The sequence below is a fragment of the Tamandua tetradactyla genome, chromosome 1 (assembly GCF_023851605.1).
Source record: "Tamandua tetradactyla isolate mTamTet1 chromosome 1, mTamTet1.pri, whole genome shotgun sequence".
NCBI lineage: Eukaryota > Metazoa > Chordata > Mammalia > Pilosa > Myrmecophagidae > Tamandua > Tamandua tetradactyla.
Window position 1 is genome coordinate 174,223,420 of NC_135327.1, and position 21,096 is coordinate 174,244,515.

The 21,096-nt window shown below is 48.1% G+C and overlaps 1 protein-coding gene across 1 annotated transcript in view; it reads right to left on the reverse strand.

The window, feature by feature from the left end:
* The window catches only part of PLXNA4 (plexin A4), a 464,554-nt gene that overhangs the window by 51,572 nt on the left and 391,886 nt on the right, over positions 1-21,096 (reverse strand). The window contains exons 14-21 of the mRNA XM_077135733.1: positions 17,508-17,625; positions 11,601-11,737; positions 10,688-10,852; positions 7,769-7,862; positions 7,030-7,269; positions 6,302-6,448; positions 5,406-5,640; positions 2,171-2,313 (exon numbers count right to left, since the gene is read on the reverse strand). Coding sequence (XP_076991848.1) covers positions 2,171-2,313; positions 5,406-5,640; positions 6,302-6,448; positions 7,030-7,269; positions 7,769-7,862; positions 10,688-10,852; positions 11,601-11,737; positions 17,508-17,625 — 1,279 coding nt within the window. The remainder of the gene's footprint in view (positions 1-2,170; positions 2,314-5,405; positions 5,641-6,301; positions 6,449-7,029; positions 7,270-7,768; positions 7,863-10,687; positions 10,853-11,600; positions 11,738-17,507; positions 17,626-21,096) is intronic.

Genomic DNA, 21,096 nt, shown 5'->3' on the forward strand with positions numbered 1-21,096 from the left:
AGGAAGGGCTGGAGAAGTACAGCTAGGTAGGGAACCCCAATGGCTTTCAGCTAGTTCAGAAGGGTGATGAGAGGGAACCATTTGTGTGCTGGTCTTGGGGGAGCAGGGCTTCCGTGTACAGTAAGGCAGGGCATGCACTCTACTCCTCCTGGGGTGCGACAAATGAATGTGCCAGCTGGAGCAATCAGTGTGCAACCTGCACAATGACGCATGAGGGCCTGTGGGAGAATGAGACCTGTAACCCAGCCCCATCACCTTGGGTAGCCCAGTGTTCAGCCAGGCCTAAGAGTCTGAGAACTATGGAGATGCAAGTGCATATGGGAAAACCGTAAGATAAATGGCACCAGATGAGGGAGAAGATAATAGGACATAGTAGGATTTATATATAATGTGGGCCACAGGAATGGTCTGGATATACACTAAAGGGTGTGTGTGTGTGTGTGTGTATGTATGTGTGTGTGTGTGTATGTATGTATGTGTGTGTGTGTGTATCCACCAGGAGGAGAAATTCAGTAGTTCCTGAAGTATGTGGGAGGGAACTGTTCTTCAGCCTGCTCCAAGGTATTCAGGCTGGCCTATAGGGATGCCAGCTTTCAAATGGTCTTAGAAAATCCAATTTAAAAGTTAAACCCTTAAAAAGTGAACCTATTTAGTCTTGGAATTTTGAACTAGAGAGAAAGGGAGAATAACTTTATATACTTATTCCAGTTGAAGTCTTATTTTGATTATTTTCCACCCACCCCCAGGATCATTTCCCTTTCTAGGACTGCCCAATTGAGGAACAGCCCGATTCATGCAAACCCAGACATTCGTCCATTCAATCATTCAACACTGGCTGCAGGCCTACTATGTGCCAGGCACTCTTCTGAAGCTAGACATGCAAAGACACTTCATAAACTATGGTCTCTGACCCCTTGGCACAATCTACACACCAGTTTGTGCACATGCACATGCACACTGTTATAAGTTTCATTCAAGAAACAAGTATGGAAAAGTACAAGTGAGCCACGACTTCCCTGTGGATCTGCTGTGTCTGTTTACTGCGGAGGTACACAGCCTACAAGGTCCTCTCAGGGAACTACAGAGACATTCCCTTGAATGCCAGTTCCTGCAAACCCATGCAACTATGGAGCAATGGGGCTGCTTCTATTTTATGGGCACTGTTAATCTTGTAATTAATCTTCTTTTCTTTGGTTGTTTTGGTGGCAGATCATTCATCTGTCCTAATATATGTTCAGCACCATAAGGAGGCAGCACCCAGGAAGTGAAGTGCAAAAAAGCCTCGCGTGTAACAGTATAGACTCTGAATTCTGACCGGACTCCAGTCGGAGCTCCTCCCCTTACCAGCTGAGCGGCCCTGGGAACTACTGAATTTCTCTGTCCAGTTGTTTTGTTACCTATAAAATGCATGTATCCATTTTGTAGGGTACTTGGGAAGTTTACATGAATCAATGCATGTAAAGTACTTAAAACTGTGCCAGGATATTAGTAAGCAGGGAATTAATGTTAATGATTATGCTTATGATTATTATTTTGCCCTGGTTTTCTCATTTATATTTTTCATTTTTCTCCAAATCCCTTGTGGAACAAAGTATAATATGAATGCATGCATAAGCCAGAGTCTATGCTAGTCAGGAAGGGGAATAAAATGTTCAAAAGATGAGGTTCCTGCTGGTACAAAAGACAGTTATGCTTTTATCATTCCCATTTCCACTTCCCTTTTTAATGCATCATTTATCTTTTCCAGATATATTTATTGAGCACCAACTAAATGATAAAAGCCCTTGCCTTGGGGTTTCTTAAACAAGGATCCATGAACTCCCTAAATTTGTTTACCAGATTTGTTTCTTTGTACATGCACAGTTTTCCTGGGAAGGGGGTCTTCAACTTCCATTCACTTCTCAAAGGGGTGCATGGCCCTCTAAGGCTCTATACCCCCTGGCATCTGTGCTCACGCAAGACTGCTTCAGAGTGTTCCCAAATTTTACCCATCTCCTCCAAAGGGGCTGGCTGGTACCTACATGCTGGAGGACCTTGGGCAAGTTTGCCTCCCCTCTCTGGCCTCAGCGTTCTCACTTTGCAGTGAGGGAGCTGGGTCTGAGGATTGCCAAAAGCTTCCTTGCTTTAATACCACAATGGGGAAGGTTTAGCCCCAGGTGCCACTTCTCACCTCAAGGTCTCGGAGGACAGGGTGATCTTCAATTCCCGGGAACAGCACCCGCATGGTGTAGGTTCTGTAGTCCAGGAAGGGGATCCCAGCTCCATCCAGGTCACTGGTCAGCTCGTGAATGTCTGTCTGCAACTCAGCAAAAGCTGGCAGGAAGAGAAGCCCATGAGATGGCAAGATGGGGAGGGCCACTGGGAGTCCCATGGAGCCCAAGAGTTACCCCAACCTGGAACCCTGAGAACACTCACCCAGGACCCTAGTGAGCCTGAGAAGTGGACTGCAGACATGCAGAAGTAATTAGATGGGATGTTTCAAGCAAGTGGGATAAACGACATTAGCATGGGGGAAAGTTATAGCACAAGGAAACTTGTCTTGAGGCCAAGTCCTTTCCGAATGGCAGCTCAGGAGGCTCCAGAGTTCTGCGCTACAGTCAGGGCCAGGAAGGACTCCCGGGCTGAAAATGAATGGCTGAAAAACTGCAAAATGTGCTGGGTGGGGTGGGGGCTGGGCATCGAGTGGCAAGGGGAGGGGAGGGGGACGGTCAGTTGGTGAAGGTTCTCCCTGCCAACCCCAGCAACCCTGAGTCTCTCTGTCTTTTATGGTGGGTGTCCTCATTAGATTTAAGAACAGCTTATTCTAACAAAGGGAAAAAAGTTTAAAGCTTCACTGGTGCCATCAGTCTTTAAATGGGGTCCAGAGGCTCTGCCACACCAATCTCTTCCTTCTGGATAAATATACAGGGCATAACTTTGTCCATCCTTCCTCAAGGTGATGCTACTTGATGGTGAATTTTGTCATGCATGTGGGACTTCTGTCTGTGGAGTTGGTTCAGCTTCCAGATGGACACAGAGCTCAGGACACCAGCTGGTCACAGGGAAAGCCTAACACATGGCCGAGGTTTCTACAAGTACAAAGCTATCACACTCCAACCTGGTCACAGACCTTCTCTGCAGCCATACTCCACTGTGGGAGATACTCAGAGTTGATGCCCCCTGCCCTTCCCTGCTTCTCTCTTCCCTTGACCTTTCTTTTCTGTATGCATGCATGCATGTGTGTACACACACACACACACACACACACACACACACACACACACACAGAGGATGGATTAATGTGTTGGCAAAGAAGAACAGCCAGTGGGCATTTACTAAACAATATTTCTTTCTAATTATTCTAACACCATAATGATATATGTTAGGGGCTCAGGAGGGATTCATAAACCCTCCTTGGCTCCAGGGCCCTTGAAAAGCAAGCCCTGCTCCCAGCGGGCTCTGAGCACTACACAAGCACAGCATCATGCCCCAGGCATTGTTGGCAGGGGCGCTGGGCCCACCCTTCCTAGAGGAGTTTGGTGGAGCTGCCTCTGTTATGCTTTATCCGGCACTGCTGACTTCTGGCCTCCACAGAAACCCATTTTGGGTTTCTGAGCCAGGCTTTGTGGGTCTGTGCCACAAGAATACCAATGCCTCTTGTTAGACAGAACAAAAGGGGATACCATCTTGACACCTTGATAGATTGCTGAAAGTCCTGCCTATTACTATTCTCATACAGACGCAGGGTATTCTTGTTATATGGAATGAATCCTAAGGTAGAGAAATCCTAACGTAGCCAAGTGAGACATACATTGATGGGCATGCCACTGTGTGTAAACGTGAGACGGTAAGCTTTTCTGGCATGTACAATCACCAAAAGTCCTGAGAAACACATGTGTTGAGTGTGTGTCTGTGTGCATGAGAATGCATGAGTCAGTAAGCATTTGTGTGTTTTTATGTGTGAGGGAGTGTGAGGGTGTGTGGCGGGAGTTTAGGTGCGTGGGGTAGCATGTGTGGCAGTATGTGTTCTGGGTGGCAGTGGGTGTTTGTATGATTGTGCGGGAATGTGTGTGTGATTGTGCATGCATGAATGTAGGTTTATATTTTAGAAGGTCAGGCTGGTGCAGAACCAGGCTAGGCCTCTTCTGAGTTTGTGTGTATGTGTTGGGGGGAGAAAGTAATGGGGGGAAGGGTCCTCCTGGCTTACTGTAAAGTCTTCCAGGACCACATTCTGCTCTGCAAGGGATCATCAGCCATCTCTGGGCATCTTGGGAAAATAATTTCATAGCTAATCCTATGTGTACTCTGCTGTAAGTCTCCCTCTTCCCACCCAGGCAGAATAGCTTTCCTCCAGAATAGCTTTCCTCCACGCCAGAAGCCAAAGCTCTTTCCTGGAACCTCTACCGACACTCTTAGGCTGGACTCCATCTGACTGCTAATTTCTCCCACTCTGGGAACGTACTGAGAGGAGCGTGGCTTCACACTCCCCCTCTGCTGCCCCCTCCCAGTGGGAGTGCCCAGCTGGTGGGGAGGAGAAGGAGGGAATCTGCTTTTCATCGGGTCTGCAGCTTTCCTTTAAGTCACCAAGTGCCTCCAACATTCAAAGCCTCACGCCTGCCACACATAAAAGAGATTCTAATCACTACACCTAATTAGAGGGAAGAGTACATTGCAGAGGAAAAAAATTAAGCAGCGTAAATATAATAAAAGGCAGTAATTAACAGTCCCACAAGGCGGTTGCTGTGTTGACAGCTGAAGGATGCAGAGAGGGGATAGAATGGATCCGTTTCCCCAACAAAAAAAGCTATGGCTTCCATACTGGGAATCTGTGTGATATGAGAGCCCCAGGTACTGGGCTGGATTTACTCCACATACAAATCTTCAGCAAAGAGCTAGCCCAGATCCTCCCAGGGTGACTCATGAAGCAATACCCTGGGGGTTACCTGAGTCTGACTCCTAAATTTCCTTCTTGGATTTAATGCAGCTGATTTCACTTCATGGTTGTATTTGTAATTTGTTAAAATACAAGCTGTGAAACAGTCTTCCTTCTAAATCTCAGATCAGCCCTACAGCCTTACCTTCCTGCTTAAGGAAGAGAGCTGAAGATTGCATGCATGTGTCATGTCAAGATATCCCAAGGTCTGCCTGAGAGAGCACATAAAACCCACTCAGTCAGGATCCTGGCACTGGAAATGACTCTAGTGGGGTTTTAAATGATCTTAGCCTAACCTGGGGCAAGAAGAGAAGGGAATACCTTGAGAGAGAGGAGGGCTTTGCACTGCCGGGGTGGGAGCCTGCCAGCAGACAGCTTTGGTTTGGAGTCAGTCTCTGCAGGTAGGGTACACTACCCCCAGCCATGCCTGACGTGCACACACGTGCACACTCAGCCTCCAGCTTGGTGCAATGGCTCCCTTGCCCCTCAGTACCTTCCTTGCACTCCAGGGCGACACGTGACTCCAGGTTGTCCATCTGCATCTGCAGCCGCTTGAGCGTGAGGTCGCTTTCGCGGGACTTGCGCTTGTAGGCGATGAGCACGGCCACGATGAAGATGATGAGGAGGCCGCCTGCCACAGCGATGCTGACGATGGCGGGCAGGCTGAGCGGGCTGTCCGGGGCGATGTACACCATCCCTGGGGAGTACTCCATGCCACCAACCCGAGCCTGGGGGCACACCGGACAAAAGGGAGGTGGGTGTGGGAGCAGAGCGCTCCAGGGAACAGTCCCGAGTTACTGATGGCCTGGCAGTCTGGGCAGGATGGGGGAAATAGCTGGCAGTGAGTAGAATCACCAAGTGTTGCAAAAATAGATAAGAGGGCATATAGGGACTGAAGGATGGGATACAGATGACTCAGCATAGGTCATCCCCAGAACTGGAAAACTGCACGTTTTATTTTTCAGGAACTAATATTATCATCTGCATAAGGAAACAACATGCACCTGGGCTCTAAAAAAGCATCACATGGTATCGTTGACTGGGCCCTATACACCCCATTATAGGAATGTGTGACTGAGGCAAGGACTGTGATATTACGGACCTCCCCAGGCCCGTGACTCTCTCTTTAAAGCCTCTCTTGCCTACAACAGATGCCTGAGCACATCATTTGATATTGTCTTGCACTGCCCTTATTGTGTCACCAGCCAGCACAGAAGGAATGATGATACACAAGTGAGAAGCTTGGACGTGGGCTAGGCAGAAGGACGTAGGGGTAGGGAGTAGCTTGGAGGAGAGCCTGAAGCAGGGCATGATTCCTCCCTGGGAAGCCCTGATAGTCCAGGATAGGGTTGGCCTGCTCACTTCAGGATCAGAGCCCACCAGCCTCACCATCACTTTGTGCCTGCCGATGAGGTTGGGGGACTCGCAGAGCAGCTGTACATCTGACACTGTCACGGTGCACGGCTTCTCCCCGACCAGCACGGTGTAGTTCAGCTTCACATTACCTCCAGCCACTGGTGGGATCAGGTTCTTGCCCTAGATGGACACGAAAGTCCCAGTTCCCATCTCAGAGTCAGGACCACACCTACTGGCTGGCTACCTATAATGTCCTCCCAATCTGAGGTCCCATCCCCCTGGCTGTTGGAGAGGCCATCAGCAGTAAGGAATCCTAAAAGTCATGGCACATATATTCTCCCTTCTTCTCAGGCAAAAACCAATAATTAACCAAGGTATTTACACAGCCTCAGAATCCTTCTCAACACAGAGTTGTTGTCAGTCACCAACAGTTGATCCAAACTGGTGTATGAATTAAAACTAATTTGCTAATTGGGCTTCAAAGAAACTCTAGGCTACCATTTGCAGAGGGATGACAAGGAAGAAGCAGTATGAGCCTCTTATGTTCCAAGTCCTGGACACTTTTGACTCATTTGAGTCAGGATTTAGCTGCCCTGATCAGGTCTCTGGCCTATAGAGATTTCTTCCCAATACAAATTTTTCATATTCTGGTCTACAATATAATTTCTGGGAGGTGCCTGCCAGGAGATCTGGCAGAAGTCAGCCTACACTCTTCCAAGCCTCCTTTCTGCCCACCTCCCATATCAGCACCCTCACTGTACCTTTAGGATGATAGGGGTGCCAGGCTTGAGTTCCAGGATCCCTGAGGGACCAAAAGCCTCAAACACAGGGTTGGGGTAGTAGGTAAAGTTGGTCTTGTTGAGGATTAGCAGGGACTGGACATTGTCCAGAATGAAGCCAAACTCCTCAGGCCTTTCAGTCAGGTCAGACTGGTGGTCAGGACCCAGAGTGAGAGCTGGTGCCTGGCAGGTCATCTCAGTCGCATTCAAAACCTCACAGATCTGTGGAGGAGAGAGAGATGGAAGATCATACAGTATATCTGCACACAACCACAACCCCATATGCATGCCCTGGTCTCCATGGGGGCTGCCGACAGAGTATGGTGCTGACTCCAGAGGGCCATGGGTGAGCCACAGCTCCTCTGGAGCCAGAACCACACAACCTGGGCACTCAAGAAATATACTCCGCAACTGGCACCTATCCAGAACAGGTATGATGGTGAACCAGGTATTTTCTAAGCCAGAGAGCAACAGTGGGGGTTGGAGAGATGGAGTAATAAGCAGCACCAGAAGTGACTGCTGCTCCATGCCTGCACCCCATGGTGTGAAAAGGCCCTCATGTGCACTCCCCCATACCACCCATCCCAGTACTCAATGGTGTATGTGCACTGTGGGTGGCTGGTGACCAGGTGGGTGCAGGCTTAGTACCTGGGAAGCCCCACAACCTTTAGGGAGACAACAGCTTGAGCAGTCCTCATGACCCCTGCCACCCTGGACTCACATTGATGTACTCCTTCCCTCCGTGCTTGGCTCGGATCTGAGGGTTCTGTATGAGATCCAGGTGAGTCCCCCACACAGCGATGGGTGTGTTTCCACTGACCAGGAAGAAAGAAGGAGGCATGTAAATCACTAGGATGGGAGAAGCAATGGCACTGGAAGATGATGATGATGATGATGATGATGATGATGATGAAGAACTATGACAATAAAGGACAATGACAACTAGGCAGCAGAATAATAACCATTGGGACAATGGTGAAAAGATGACTGAAGAATAATGATGAGTGTTCTCTGCAGCCAAGGGGAGGACAGTGACAACCAGATGTCTGTGGCAATCCTTCACTGAGCTCATTCAGTGGGGAGTGGACACTCCAAGGAGGTCCAGTCTACAGCAGGGCCCTCTTGGGTCTTTGAGGCTTCCTGAACCCAAGCCAGCTGTGTCTCTACCCCCCAGGTGTCTGGCCAATCTCCAGGAACTTTTTTCACCCTGGCCTTAGCCTGGTGGAAGCCTCACTCCAAGTCACCCCCTCCAGAACCCTCTATGTTCTGAGCACAGTCTCCTGCCCCAGCCCAGGCCAGAGTCCCCTTCACTGAGAAACACAGGACAAACAGAGCTCTGGGAAGGCAAATGCAAAATGCCTTGGGACAGCCACAAGACTACTGATAGGAAAGGGTTGACAGATCTGTCCTTGGATAGCCTTTCAAAAGAAACCTGGATGCTACTTCCCTATCCTCAGGGCAGCAGAGAAGCTGGTACAGGGGGCAGGGGCAAGGGTGGAGTTGGGGTGCCCCACCAGGGTGTATCTTTCTTGGAGCCTACTGGAAGGAAAGCCAGGAATGATCTTATCCACAATCAATTCAGCATCCCTGAAGAGAACGTGCTATCCAGAACAGGGTTTAGCAACTTTAGTTACAAGCTTAGTTGGTAAACAATCTTTGACCCCCACATTCATTTCCACCTGTCTGTCTGTCTTTCTATCATCTATCTATCTTCCCATCTTTATACTCCCAGTAACTTTTCTCCCTCTCTCTCCCTTTCTCCTTTCCCCTTCCCTCCTAATCCCCTTCCCTCTCTCTCTTCCACGTGCACACACACACACAGAGTCTTGTGGAACCCAGAGACATTCTTCTGTCCATGGTGGTGTTCGAGATGAGCCTCTGATGTGTCCAGCCATCTTCCCAATCTTCTCAGTCATCAACTCAGCACACATTCCTCAAGAGCTCCCCACCACTGTTTCTCTAGCAGCTCAGTAATTCAGATTGTTTGGAGAGAACGTGAATTGTCTCCAAACATTATGCAAATCCCACCCCATTTGCAGACTAACTTAAGAGAAACTCTGGAACTGGATGACAGGGCCAGAACTTGCCTCCAGGCTCCCCCTTGATGTACAAGTCAGGATGGGCTGCAGAGTGCTAGACTATTTCTATGACTCTGGTATGGGGAAGAAATGGATGCAACTAGACTGCAAGCTTCTTAGACAGGTGCAAAACTTGTCAACCAAGGCACAAGGGGCTGGGTCAAATCCCCGGACTTAGCAGTCCCTGGGTTTAAATGGTGGTAGAGTCTTTTACAGGCCTCAGATCCTGGCTACTCTACAGAGCTTTGTAGAGTAAATACTGAGAACAACCAAATCTCCATCTCAGCAGGCAAAGTCTGCCTTTCTTTTGGGTTTAAGGCTAGCTTGGCAAACTTCTATGAAGGGCCAGATAGTAAATATTTTAGGCTTTTCAAACCATATGGTCTCTGTTGCAACAACTCTATGGTTGCAGCAAGAAAGCAACCATAGAGAATACATACATAAATGAACATGGCTATGTTCCAATAGAATTTTATTCACAAAAACAGACGGCCGGCCAGATTTGGTCTGTGGGCTGTAATTTGCTGACCCTGGTTTAAAGGAAGGGACTCTCCCCCAACTGCTTCCTTGGCTCATGAACACTTCTTCGTGGCCCTCTCTGCTAGGCCCCACCTAAGCTGAAGCAGACAGTGAGGTGTCTTGAAAGCTGAGCAGATCTGCTCAGAGTACAGGTTTGGCAGGAGGAGGCAAGCTAAGCCAGGCACTGGGTGTGTTTGAATCTCACTTAGTTATCTCAAGGACATACTAAGGGAGCTGAAACGTGGGCCTAGGAAGGTTAAATGGGCCAAGGTCACTAAGCAGGTAAGCAGCGGGGCTGGGCTGTCCTCTGTCTGACCCCAAGCACTTGCTTCCATCCCCCACCATGGTGCCCAGATGCAGTTTTCCCAGTTATCACCATGGGCCCTGCTGTCGGCAGTGCCTTCTCACTGCCATGCGTCGTCCAGGGCCTGGAAAAGCAGATTCATGCTGTCTACCTAGAGCTCCACCCAAATGTGTATCACCACCATGCTAAAGTCCCACCAACCTAGGGCCGTGGGGTCCCCAGAGATCCTGGAATTTACACATCCCCAGTTGTATCAGTAAAGAAGTCGAGGCCCAGAAAGATGATATAAACTGCCCAAGTCTATTTTAGGAATTGCTGAGCTGGAACTAGCACTGATGGTTCTTGACAGTCAGCCCCGGGTCTTTCTAGAACAGCATCAAATACCTGTTTTCTCCTTCTAGGATATTTCTTCAGAGCATTCATGTTGGGGACTGGGGAAAGAGCTGACATCAAGACCCCATTCCTGTCCTTGAGGCATTTGCAGTAGAAGGAAGGAACAAAGTAAGCCACTCGAGATCAGAAGTACAAAGGGATACCAGGAGGCTAACGGAGCCCAGAGGATGGAGGGCTGACCACCATGGGTGGAAGGACAGACTTTCCTTCAGGAGCAAGTCGAGGATGGGTTAGACACGCCTTCACTCCTTTCCTGCACCCCTCAGCGTCAGAATCTCAACTTCTGAGAGTTGTAAAAGGAAAGCTGAGGTTCAGAGGCAGAAGGATTTGCTGGAGCAGCTCCTACCTGACAATGCTCCACTCGGGCTCAATCCGCACGATAGTGGGGTCCTCCACATACTGGAAGAACAGCTCCCGGTGGATCTTGGCCCTGTCCACCTGCACCATCACCTTCATCTCCAGCACATCATCTGAGGACGTGGTGTTGCAAACGATGTAGGATGGAGAGCGCCTGGAGGGAGAGAAGCCAGACCAGCGGCTGTGCTCCTGGGTGTGGGGAGGAGGAGGGCAGTGCTGGAGGGAAGGGACCTCCCACTCACCCCCTTTCTCCCTGCACCTCAGGCTCCTCAGAGGCGATGGGTGAGCCCTGCCTCAGACATAAAGCTCTGAGAACTCCTAACCTGGCTTCAGATCTGTCACGCCCAGCACTGCTCACCAAGGGAAAAACTCTAGAGAACCTCATTCCAGCTCATCCCCCACCACATCCCCTAGAGTCCTTCACCAAGACGTACCTCCTGCCTCTCTCCAACCCTCCTAGGCTCCTGGCTCACGAGGTGTATTTGGGAAGCTAGATGGGGGCAGGGGAGCCCTGCAGCAGCCAGGGAGGAGCTAACCCCAAATGGGTAGAAACCTAGGGTTCTGCAGAACGGGTGGCACAGGGGCACCAAAGCTAAATGGTGGGCAAAAGCATGATCTGGGGAACATTAGGGAGGGTGTGCCTGGCAGGCCTCTATGCTGAGCCAAAATATGAGCAGCCAGGAACACCAAAGTGTCCTCTTCCAGTTTCTCAGGCAGGAGGAAGAAATTCTTTCAGGAGGTTCACCTGGGAAGTCTCTGCCTCTGGCAGCCACCCCCCCACCCGCCCCTTTCCATGCAGTGAAACCAGATGCCTGCAGTGAAGTTTTACTTGCCTGCCGCCCCCCCACCTCCCCCCCCACCCCCACACCTCCCAATGCTGCAGAAAAGGGCCCTTGGGCTACCTGTCAAAGAGGCAGGGCTGCTTCCCAAACATCACCACCACATTGCTGCCGGCGTTCAGGTTGGTGCCCGTGATGGTCACTTGGGTGCCCCCGGACATGGGCCCCCGGCTGGGCTTCAGGTCTGAGAGAGTCAGCGTCTACGCAGGAAAGGACCCAGCATGAGACGCAACCAGGATGGAACGGAGGCTTCTGTGCTGGCCTGAGGCAGAACCCCACTCCTCCCCGGGGCTGCCTTCTGGAATCTTTAGTAATGGCCAGCCCCCCAGAGAGCCCATGCAGTTTTCTTGGGATTGTAAAGCTATAGGCATCTAGAGTAATAATAATACGGCAGTAATAATAGTGACCGCTATGGACTGACTTTTTCAGTATTAGGTTTTTAATTTTCATCTCTCTCTATTTTATAAGTATAATCAAATCTCTCAATTCAACAATAAGTACTATTATCAAGTTTTTACAGATGAGATTCAGAGACGTTAAGTTTTCAAAGAATCACACAGCTGAAAAAATGACCTGAGAACTGACTCCAGAGCTTTAGTTCTTGACCACCTGCTCCACCACAGCCCCGGTTGCTTTCAGAGTAAACTGTCCCTTCTACGGGCCTCTCCAGAGCTGCCCAAGGCACTCAATGGACAGAGCATTTGGATGTGAGGGTCCCAGGGACACTTCAGAGGGTGGTGGGGGGAGAACACAAGGCGGTGGAGGAAGGGGCAGAGAAGGGTTAATATATTTCATATATGAACACATAGCTCCTCCATGCCAGAATAGGGAAGAAAGAGGAGTGGGGAGTGCGGATGGGGGCAGGGAGGGGAAAAAAAAAAAAAAGAAAGAAAGCCTGTTAGCTAAGGATTTGGAGTTGCGGTTTGTTCTTTCATTAGCATTTTAATGGAAAAACTTTCCGCAGTCCCAGGTGAGAAGTCAGTATCTGCATTTAAATGAAGATTTCCTTCTCCCCCTCCCCAACTCTCTCCCCCCTCGAAGAATTATGCACCCAAACTTGAACCCCTTCAGCTCAGCTCCGCGGAGTGGGCAGGCCACCTCCCCACGGACAGGCTTTGATCGATAGCACCTGACGCGGAGGAGCGCCACCCCGGTGAGGCCGGCCCGCCCGCGGGGGGCACGCGCACGTTCTTGGCCCACGTACGGGAGCAGGGCACGCGCGCGGGGTGTGCCAGGCGTCCGCCCCGGCGCAGGCGCGCTCACGGCCTCCTGCGGACTCCCGGCCGGTTTCTTCCCACCCCGCCTTTTCTTCCCGGCGCTAAATCTCTATGGGTCCCCAGCACAGGCCAAACCGAGGAATGGTTTGTTAATCCCAGCTCTGCTGCTGGCTGCACCAGAGATGGGAAGGAGGAGCGAGGGGGTAAGACTGCCGAAAGAGCCCTTCTTTCTCAACTGCCGAGATCGTGCTGTGTGACTTTGGATAAGTCACTGAACCTCTCTGGCGCACAAAATCAGGGGCGGTCCCTAAAATGGTTAGCTTCAAGGCCCCTGACGGATTTTCTTGTTCTGTAACTCGGAGTCATCTCTCCAAACGGTGCCTTTGTCCCACTGTCTGAAACGGGATGGCTTTCAGACCTGGGCCCTGCTGGCCTTTCCAGAGAGGAAAGGGAAAGTGTGTGTGTGTGTGTGTGTGTGTGTGTGTGTGTGTGTGTGTGTGTGTGTGTGTGTGTGTGTGTGTGTGCGCGCGCGCGCGCGCGCGTGTGCACGCATAGATGGGCTGCGAGGCTGGGGTGACCCTGAGGATATCAAAACCAGGCAACTCTAAAATACCTGGGGTGGGGGGAGGGAAAGTGAAAAAGAGTAGAGCAAGCTGCCTGACAGCTTGTGGGTGAGTTTTTAGAAGGGGAAGAAAGGAATAATCCCTGCTGCCTCTGCCCTTTCTGGAGCCATTATCAGGGGGCAGACTGGGCACGGGAACTATTCTGGGGTGGGAAAAGGATGTTAGGGAGACATATTTTAAAGTTGTGAGAAACTATTAATTATTCAAGTCATGCTTCATAAATATTTCATGGTGGGTTTGCATGGGAAATCAGATTCTGCATTATTTGCTAACTCTTCACCTTGCTCCCTGAATGGAGGAAGGAACAGGGAAAAGCAGACTTCTCTCAAAGGAGACCTCCTAGGACAGAAAGTGCTGATATGCACCCCCTGCCCCCCACCCCTTGGCCTTGGCATATGGGTTTTGGGTGAATAAACCCACAGATCAGAGTCTGACTTCCTGATTTACAGAGAGAGACTCAGTCCCAAACCTTGTCCACAACCTCAGCCCTGGGAAAGGACTTCCCATTTGCCCCAGTTCCCTGGAGGAGCCCTGGGAAGGGGTTCCCAGCTGTTTCAAGACTCCAGAGGAGCTAGGGGCTTCTGTGTGGGCCCCCAAAGAGTGCCTCCATCAGGCTACTGAGCACAGTGGGAAGGGCATGAGGGAGCGTGACAGAGGGTAAGTCTGTCTCTACCTGACTCCCTCATGGTTACTTCTGCCCCTCATTCCCACACTGGACCCTTAAGTGTTCTACCCTGGAATAGAAATTGGGGCCAGGAGAGGAGGCCAGGGTTTCGAGCACCATTCCCCCCCACTGGAGGTCTTCCCGAGGGGACTGTGGCACCGGGGAAGTTCCTTGAGGATGCCCCTCAAAGAGAAAAGCAGCCTGAGTCTTTGAGCCATTGAAATGCATTGAAAGAATGCATTTTTCCTTCCTGGCAAAACCTTTGATCTTTTCTGATCTGCCTTTCTGCTCTACCTCTCCTCCTGCGGATCAATCCTCTTCTCTTCCCTCCCTTTCTTCTGTTCCCAGCATTTGATTGGTGTATTTCCATGTTATACTTCCTGCCAGGAACAGCCTCCCACCATTCAAGATCCATCTGGAAAACCATATTCTTCCTGCTGTAAACCCTGCCTTTTCATCTTGCTTCTCCCATGAAACCTCTCCTTCATGCCCCAGACCCAGCCCCACCCTGCTGTAGGATAGAAGCAATCATGTGTGCAAGACTGGATCTCTCCTGAGAGCAGAATAGACTTTCAAATATCTGCCACATAGGGGGCTTATAAGAATCAAATGAGAGCAGGTCACACTAGATACATGGTAGCTACTCAGTGAACATTTCTCCTAGGCAATGTCCTCAGCCCAAGCTGCATAAGAGAATGACCTGGGGAGCTTTACGAACATGCTTATACTTGTGCCTCACCCCATTAGTCTAGGATGGAGCTCCCCAGGTATTCTGAAAGGCCCTTGGGAGATGCTAATGTGCAGTTAAAATTTAGAACTGTCTAGGCACTGTGGGAGCTAGCAAAGAAATAAAAACCCCAGGCTTCACCTCCAAAAACGACCGAGGAAGCAGGGGTACAAGTAGGAAATGCCGAGTGAAAGTGCAAGTAGTAGACAGCTGCTGTCCGCATCCACAGAAGCAGGAGATGCATGTAGTCAGAGAAGGACAAGAAGTGGGTCACGAGTAGGGCTGGTAAGAATGGGGAGGATGTGCCTTGGTGTAATCAGGGGATTAGAGGGAGAAGCGCGGGGGTCAGGCCACGCAAAGTCTCATGAAAGAGGACTGGGTAGGCATGGCCGGCCAGATCACACATGTCTCCTGATGCCAGATCCAGGAACTTGGCTCTTCTTGAGGTGGTAGCTCACATGATGAAAACGGTGTTTCAGCAGTAGTGAAAGGATGGATGGATTAGAATGGGTCAGACCAAAGGCAGGGTAAAGATTGAAGGAGGCCATTACAGAGGCAAAGAGAATGGAGAAAGTAAGACTCCATGACATGGTGACAGATCGATAACAGGAATTAAGGGAAGCTGAACCAGTCTACTAAGATTATGGGGCTGCGTGACAAGCCCCTGGCAGAATGGGCAGGCGAAGAGGGAGCAGTGTTTGTGGTAGCTGCCGGGTCCTGCTGAGGTGAAGGCAGGACATCCACGTGGCAGCGGGCAGGGGCGAGAGGCCCAGCTGGAGACACAGAGACAGCAAGGACCAAAGAGGACATGTGCTTAATGAGGGAAAGGTCATTCCTAGCATCGTCGTTCTTGTCACCTACGGTCACTGTCAAGGAACCAGAGGATAATATCTGCTTGCTTTAGTCAAGTGGCAGTTTCCTCCCTTTTACCTGAGCTGCCAGGTAGTGCCAGAAACAGATGTCATGCCCGATTCTAGCATGCCACAACTCTCAGATGCCTAGAAGAGTCTCCTCACTCCTGCCTCCCCATCCCTCGCTCCCTCTAACCACGCACACTCATCACTAGTGACATGTACATATATGTTTATCATTATTTGTCTTAAAATATGTTGGGTTTAACGTAAAGATTCCCACAGATCCTTTCAGAAGAAGGTGGAGATAAAAATCCTAAACAAATAAGTAAAAATGCATATTCCATTGTCCATTAATGTTTCTCTTATATGAGTTCATGGGAGAGCCAACTGCGTGTATAAGGTTGGCTGGTTTCCAAAGGGTAGCAGTGAGGATGCGGTGGGAAGTGGATGGGTCGGTGTGTGGGAGGGGAGGGGACCAGGCCAGGCCAGGAAGGGGCATCTCCTTTATACTCCCCCTACCACGCTCATTTCTGTCTTTGGTTCCTGGAGTGCAGTTCCTCTTTTCTCTCCTTCTAGACTGTAGGCCTCCTGAGCGCAGTGCCTGTGCTGTGTCCTATTCATCACTGGAACCCCCAAGCCAGGGTTATTCAGCTCAAACAAGGACCTATCAGATAATCTAGGGAGAGGCATTAGGGGAGGTAATAAATGGTTTTCAGTTTAAGGGAGAAGGAAGAGGAAAGATGATGAAGGCAGATGAAAGAAGGAAGAAGGAAGGAGGGAGGGAGGGCAGGTGAAAGCCAGACACATTTCATGGCATTTGATGCCCAGGCATAAAATCCATCCCTTCAAGCTTCTAGCTTCCAAAAGGAGCTCACAATCCTAAAGACATGATACCATCCCAGCTGTCATCAAACTGACACATTAACTGGTTGGTAAGACAGTTTTGAAAATGATGTGGTAACATAGCAGGGAATGTAGCAACCCCAAGGCTGCAGAGTGGGGAAAGCCCCTGTATTGCAGAACCCCCATATCCTAGGTCTGCAGGGAGCCTGCCTGACCTGAAGCCAGTATGGGGACAGGAAGGGTCCAGGCTCAAAGGAATGTGAGGATTTGGGTGAGGTCTGCGGGGAAGTAGAGAGGTGTGGGTCTGGAGAGGGGGGCACAGAGAAAAGGGTGTTGGAGTGGGAGGTGGGGATAATAGTGTGAGTAGCGGTGTGCAGGCAAGATGGGGGAGAATGGGATGCAGGGTGGGGGGTAAGGAGGCCGTGGGAGGGGCATGATGGTGAGTGGGAAGGTGGAATGGTTGAGGTTGAAAGGATGGGTCTGAGGAGGTGTGAGCACACTCGGGAAAACCAGGGTATAGCAGCAATGGTTGATCATAAAAGAATAAAAGAAATGATAGAGAGACCATGGTTATATTTATGTAATTTTACAACTCCATGGGTAGATGCTACTATTATCGTGACTTTACGAAAGGAAAAAACTGAAGCACGGAGAAGTCAAGCAATTTGCCCAAGCCTACCGTTCGATATGTGGGTGAGGCCGGGTTCAAATTCTGGAAGTCTCGGTGCAAAGCCCACACTCTTCTATGCTGCACCATGCTGCCACTCAGCCAGACGGGGACGCTGGGTCCCCCAGAGCTTAAGCACCTTACCTGAAGCCACACCGCCAGGCACAGCAAAACCTGGATTTAAATCCAGGTTTTCTAGATCGGAAGGCCATGCTCTCACTTGCCATAGGATGGGACTTCCATGGAGGTAGGAGGGCATGTGCGAGAGCAAGGGCCTGGGTAGGGGACCCTGGTGCCACATTTGCCCACCGAGTTCTAGGAGGACCCGGAAATCACGGTAGTCAGGTCTGTGGGTCGCAGCTGGCCAGGACTCACCATAAAGTAGTAGAGCTGTGAGGACCGGGCCATGAACTCAGGCCGACACACAGCCACGCAGATCTCCACGAAGCCAGCATGCTGACTGGGCTTGGCTTCACCCATCTCACACACGATCCTGCAGGGAGCAGGGGAGACACCTCGTGGGTCACAGGACCTCCAGCGCCTACCCAGGGGATCCCAGGATTAGGCATGTGTGGAGGAGGTGAAAGATAGCCCCAGTGCCTCTACTTCAGTTCTCAGGAAATGAGGGCACATGACCTCCAGCAGGTCTCTTTTGAGGCCCTCTGTAAAGTTGGAGCCTAGGAGAAGGTTCATGTGCTCTGCTCTCGATGAACCCTAATTTCGGAATTGCTTGGTTAGAGGGGAGGGAAAGTTTCAGCCAAATAGTGCCGGGAATGGAACTGGCAGAACCCAGAGAGTTAAAGGGACTTTCCAAAGTCTCACTGCAGGCCCACCACAGACCTTGGAGCAGACCTAGTGTCTTCAGGTCCTTGCCTAGAAGCTCTGGTCCCCAGCGCATGGGCTGCTTGGGGGAAGTGCTTTCTGCTCTCAGCTGCAGCTTCAGGGCACTGCAAGGGGATTATTGTTGGGGGTGGGAAAGCAGGGGAGGGAGCTATACATTTTTCTCTTTTAAAATTTTTCATTGTTTTAATTAAAAAATTTGTTCATGCCTTTTAGAAAAATCAGACAGTATGCAAGTGTGACAAGAAAAAGTGAGTATCCTTTTCTTTACTCCTAACCACCCTTCAAAGTTTGGTAGACATCTTTCCAGACCTTTTTTATATATCTCCACATACATATAAGTGCATATACATGTATATATTTATTTGCTTTATATATATATATATATATATATATAAATGAACACACATCAACATAAATGTTATATATATATACATATGTACATGAAATTGTACGCAAACATAGATATTTCACGTTAAAAAAGAAATAAAAGGGATACGAGCACACCTACTGTTCTTAACACCACTGTTTTTACTCAGTGATATAGTATGGATTTTCCTTCATGTCAGTATATTCAACAATCTACTTTGTTCTTTTCACAGCTTCATAGTATTTCATATCTTGACTATCCTGTCATTTATTTTACCATCTTCCTCTTGATGGACATTTAACTTGTCCTTATTTTTCTCCTACTTTAAATTAATTCTACAAAGTGACCAACTTGTACACATATTCTTAAGCCTTGTGTTTTAATCAGAATAGATTTCTAAGAAGGGAAACTTCTGGGTCAAACAGTTTTGTATTTAACATTTGATAGGAACAGCCAAATAATGTTCCAGAAAAGCTGTATTTATTTACACTTCCTTCAATAGTACATCCCAATTTTCTGCAAACACTAGATATACTGATGTTTAAAGTTTTTTCAAATATGATAGGGAAAAAACTATCTCACTATTGTGTTAATTTTTATTTCCCTGATCCCTAGTCAGGTTGTACATATTTTCATAAGTTTCTGATCTTATGTATGCTTTCCTTTGACTTGGCTGATCAAGTTCTGTATTTTGCTGTTGGATTGTCTGTTAGTAGGAGCTAACAATAGGAGTATTGTCTTTTATCAGTTATAAAGACAAAAGATAAATATAGTCAGTTATAAATATTGCCATTATTTCCCCACCGTTTGTAACCTGTCCTTCAACTTCCTTATAATGGCTTTTGCCACAAGAAAGTTTAAAAAAAAATCTGTGTGGTTAGATTGGATATTCCTTTAGTTTACAGCTTCCAAGTTTTGTGTTTCTCTTAGAAGGAACTTCTGGGTCAGAATTTTTAAAAAATTTCTTTCTGTCCAGATAACATAATACCTATTTAGTGTAAAAAAAATGTGGAAGTACCTAAAAGTACAAAGAGGAAAATCCACCGCCACCACCACCAATCACGTCCCTCGGAAATATCCATCGTCATTATGTGGGTGTTGATCTTTCCAGGCTTGCTTGTCTTAAGCAAAATGAATATGAAACTCTTTCTACACTGCTTGGTAACCCATGTTCTCACTTAATATAGTTTGAGCATATGCCTAGTCACAAGCCTTCTATAACATCAAATTTAGTGTGTGTGGTGTTTCCTACCTTATGCATATATAATCATTTATTGAATGAATTCCCTATTTTTAGACGTATAAATTGCTTCTAAATTTTCACTATTATAAATGAGACTGAAATAAACATTCTTGGAAATAAATATTTGTGCGGTCTGGTTATTAAAGACTTTTGATCCATCTTTCCAAATTGCCATTCAGGAAATCATCTCAATTTTCTCTCCCCCCAGCACTGTGTGAGTCTGCTACTTCCCATGCCTCTCATCTGTATTGGGCATTAACTTTTTAAAATCTTTCTGCCAATGTTTTAATTTGCACTTCACTGATTACTACTGATGTTTAGCATTTTTTTATATGACTTGGTTGTGTGAATTGTACATTCATGCGCTTTGCTTGATATTTGTGATATTTGTCTATTTAAAGAACTCTTTATATGCCAAGAAAAGCTATCTAATAACCGTCATAGAGTATAACCATATTTCCAGCTTATCAATCATGTTTTCATTTTGTTTATAAAGATTTTTGACCCAGAGAGTTTAAAGTTTTGTGTAATCAAATCCTTTAATCTTTTCCTTTATAATTTCTTATTTTGTAGTTAGAATACCTTCCCTCTTTTGAAATCAAATAAATTCTCACCTGTATTTTGTCCTAATCCTTTCACAGTTTCAGATTTTTATACTTAATTCTTTAATCCATCTGGAATTCATTTTTATGTATAATGTGAAAGAAGGATCTGATACCATATTTTTTCCAGGATCGTTTACTGAATTATCGTTCCTTTCCTCGCTGATTTGAAATGTTATCTTTATCACATATTAATAATAGTAAATTATTATGTATCAGAATTCTTTCCTATCCTATTCCACTCACCTAACTAGTACAACAGCTTTTTAATCATTGTGGCTTTATAATAATATGTGTGGTGTCAGGCTATATAGATCCAGAGTGGGGTACTTTAAAATTTTCCAAATCCTGATATGTTGGCAGTGGCTACTTTGGCCTTATTCTAAAAAGGACCTGGAAAGTTAAAGAAGCACCAGGAAAACTCTGGGTGAATAGTGATGATGGACCAGGAAGGTGAGTCCTATTAAGACTCAGTCCAGCCTTGTATCTTGTCCTCTAGGTTTAGGAAAACGCTGATGGAAATCAGGAGTATTTGAGATGGCACAATTGATGGTTCAAAATCACTAAATCCAGGCAAAACCCAGCCAGCAGAAATGTAAAGTGCACTGGCCTACCCGGGGAAGCCTTGCAAAGATTACAATAACCTATGCACACAGGACAGTGGACAAGGTTTCCCTCCGAGGGGGGCACCAAAAATGGCATAGAATATAGATTCTATTGTGCTGGTAAACATTTCATGGCTTTGTTTGCTGGGCTGGAAAATTATGTTTACTTATTTATAACGCTGTACATGACTCATGAACCTCCTCTGCCTGGTGAGTCAGAGACCAGGGTCACTAGTCGAATGACCCACCCAGTGCACCAACAGGCTTTGCGAAGAGCAGAACAGTCCAAAGTGCCCCCAGGCCT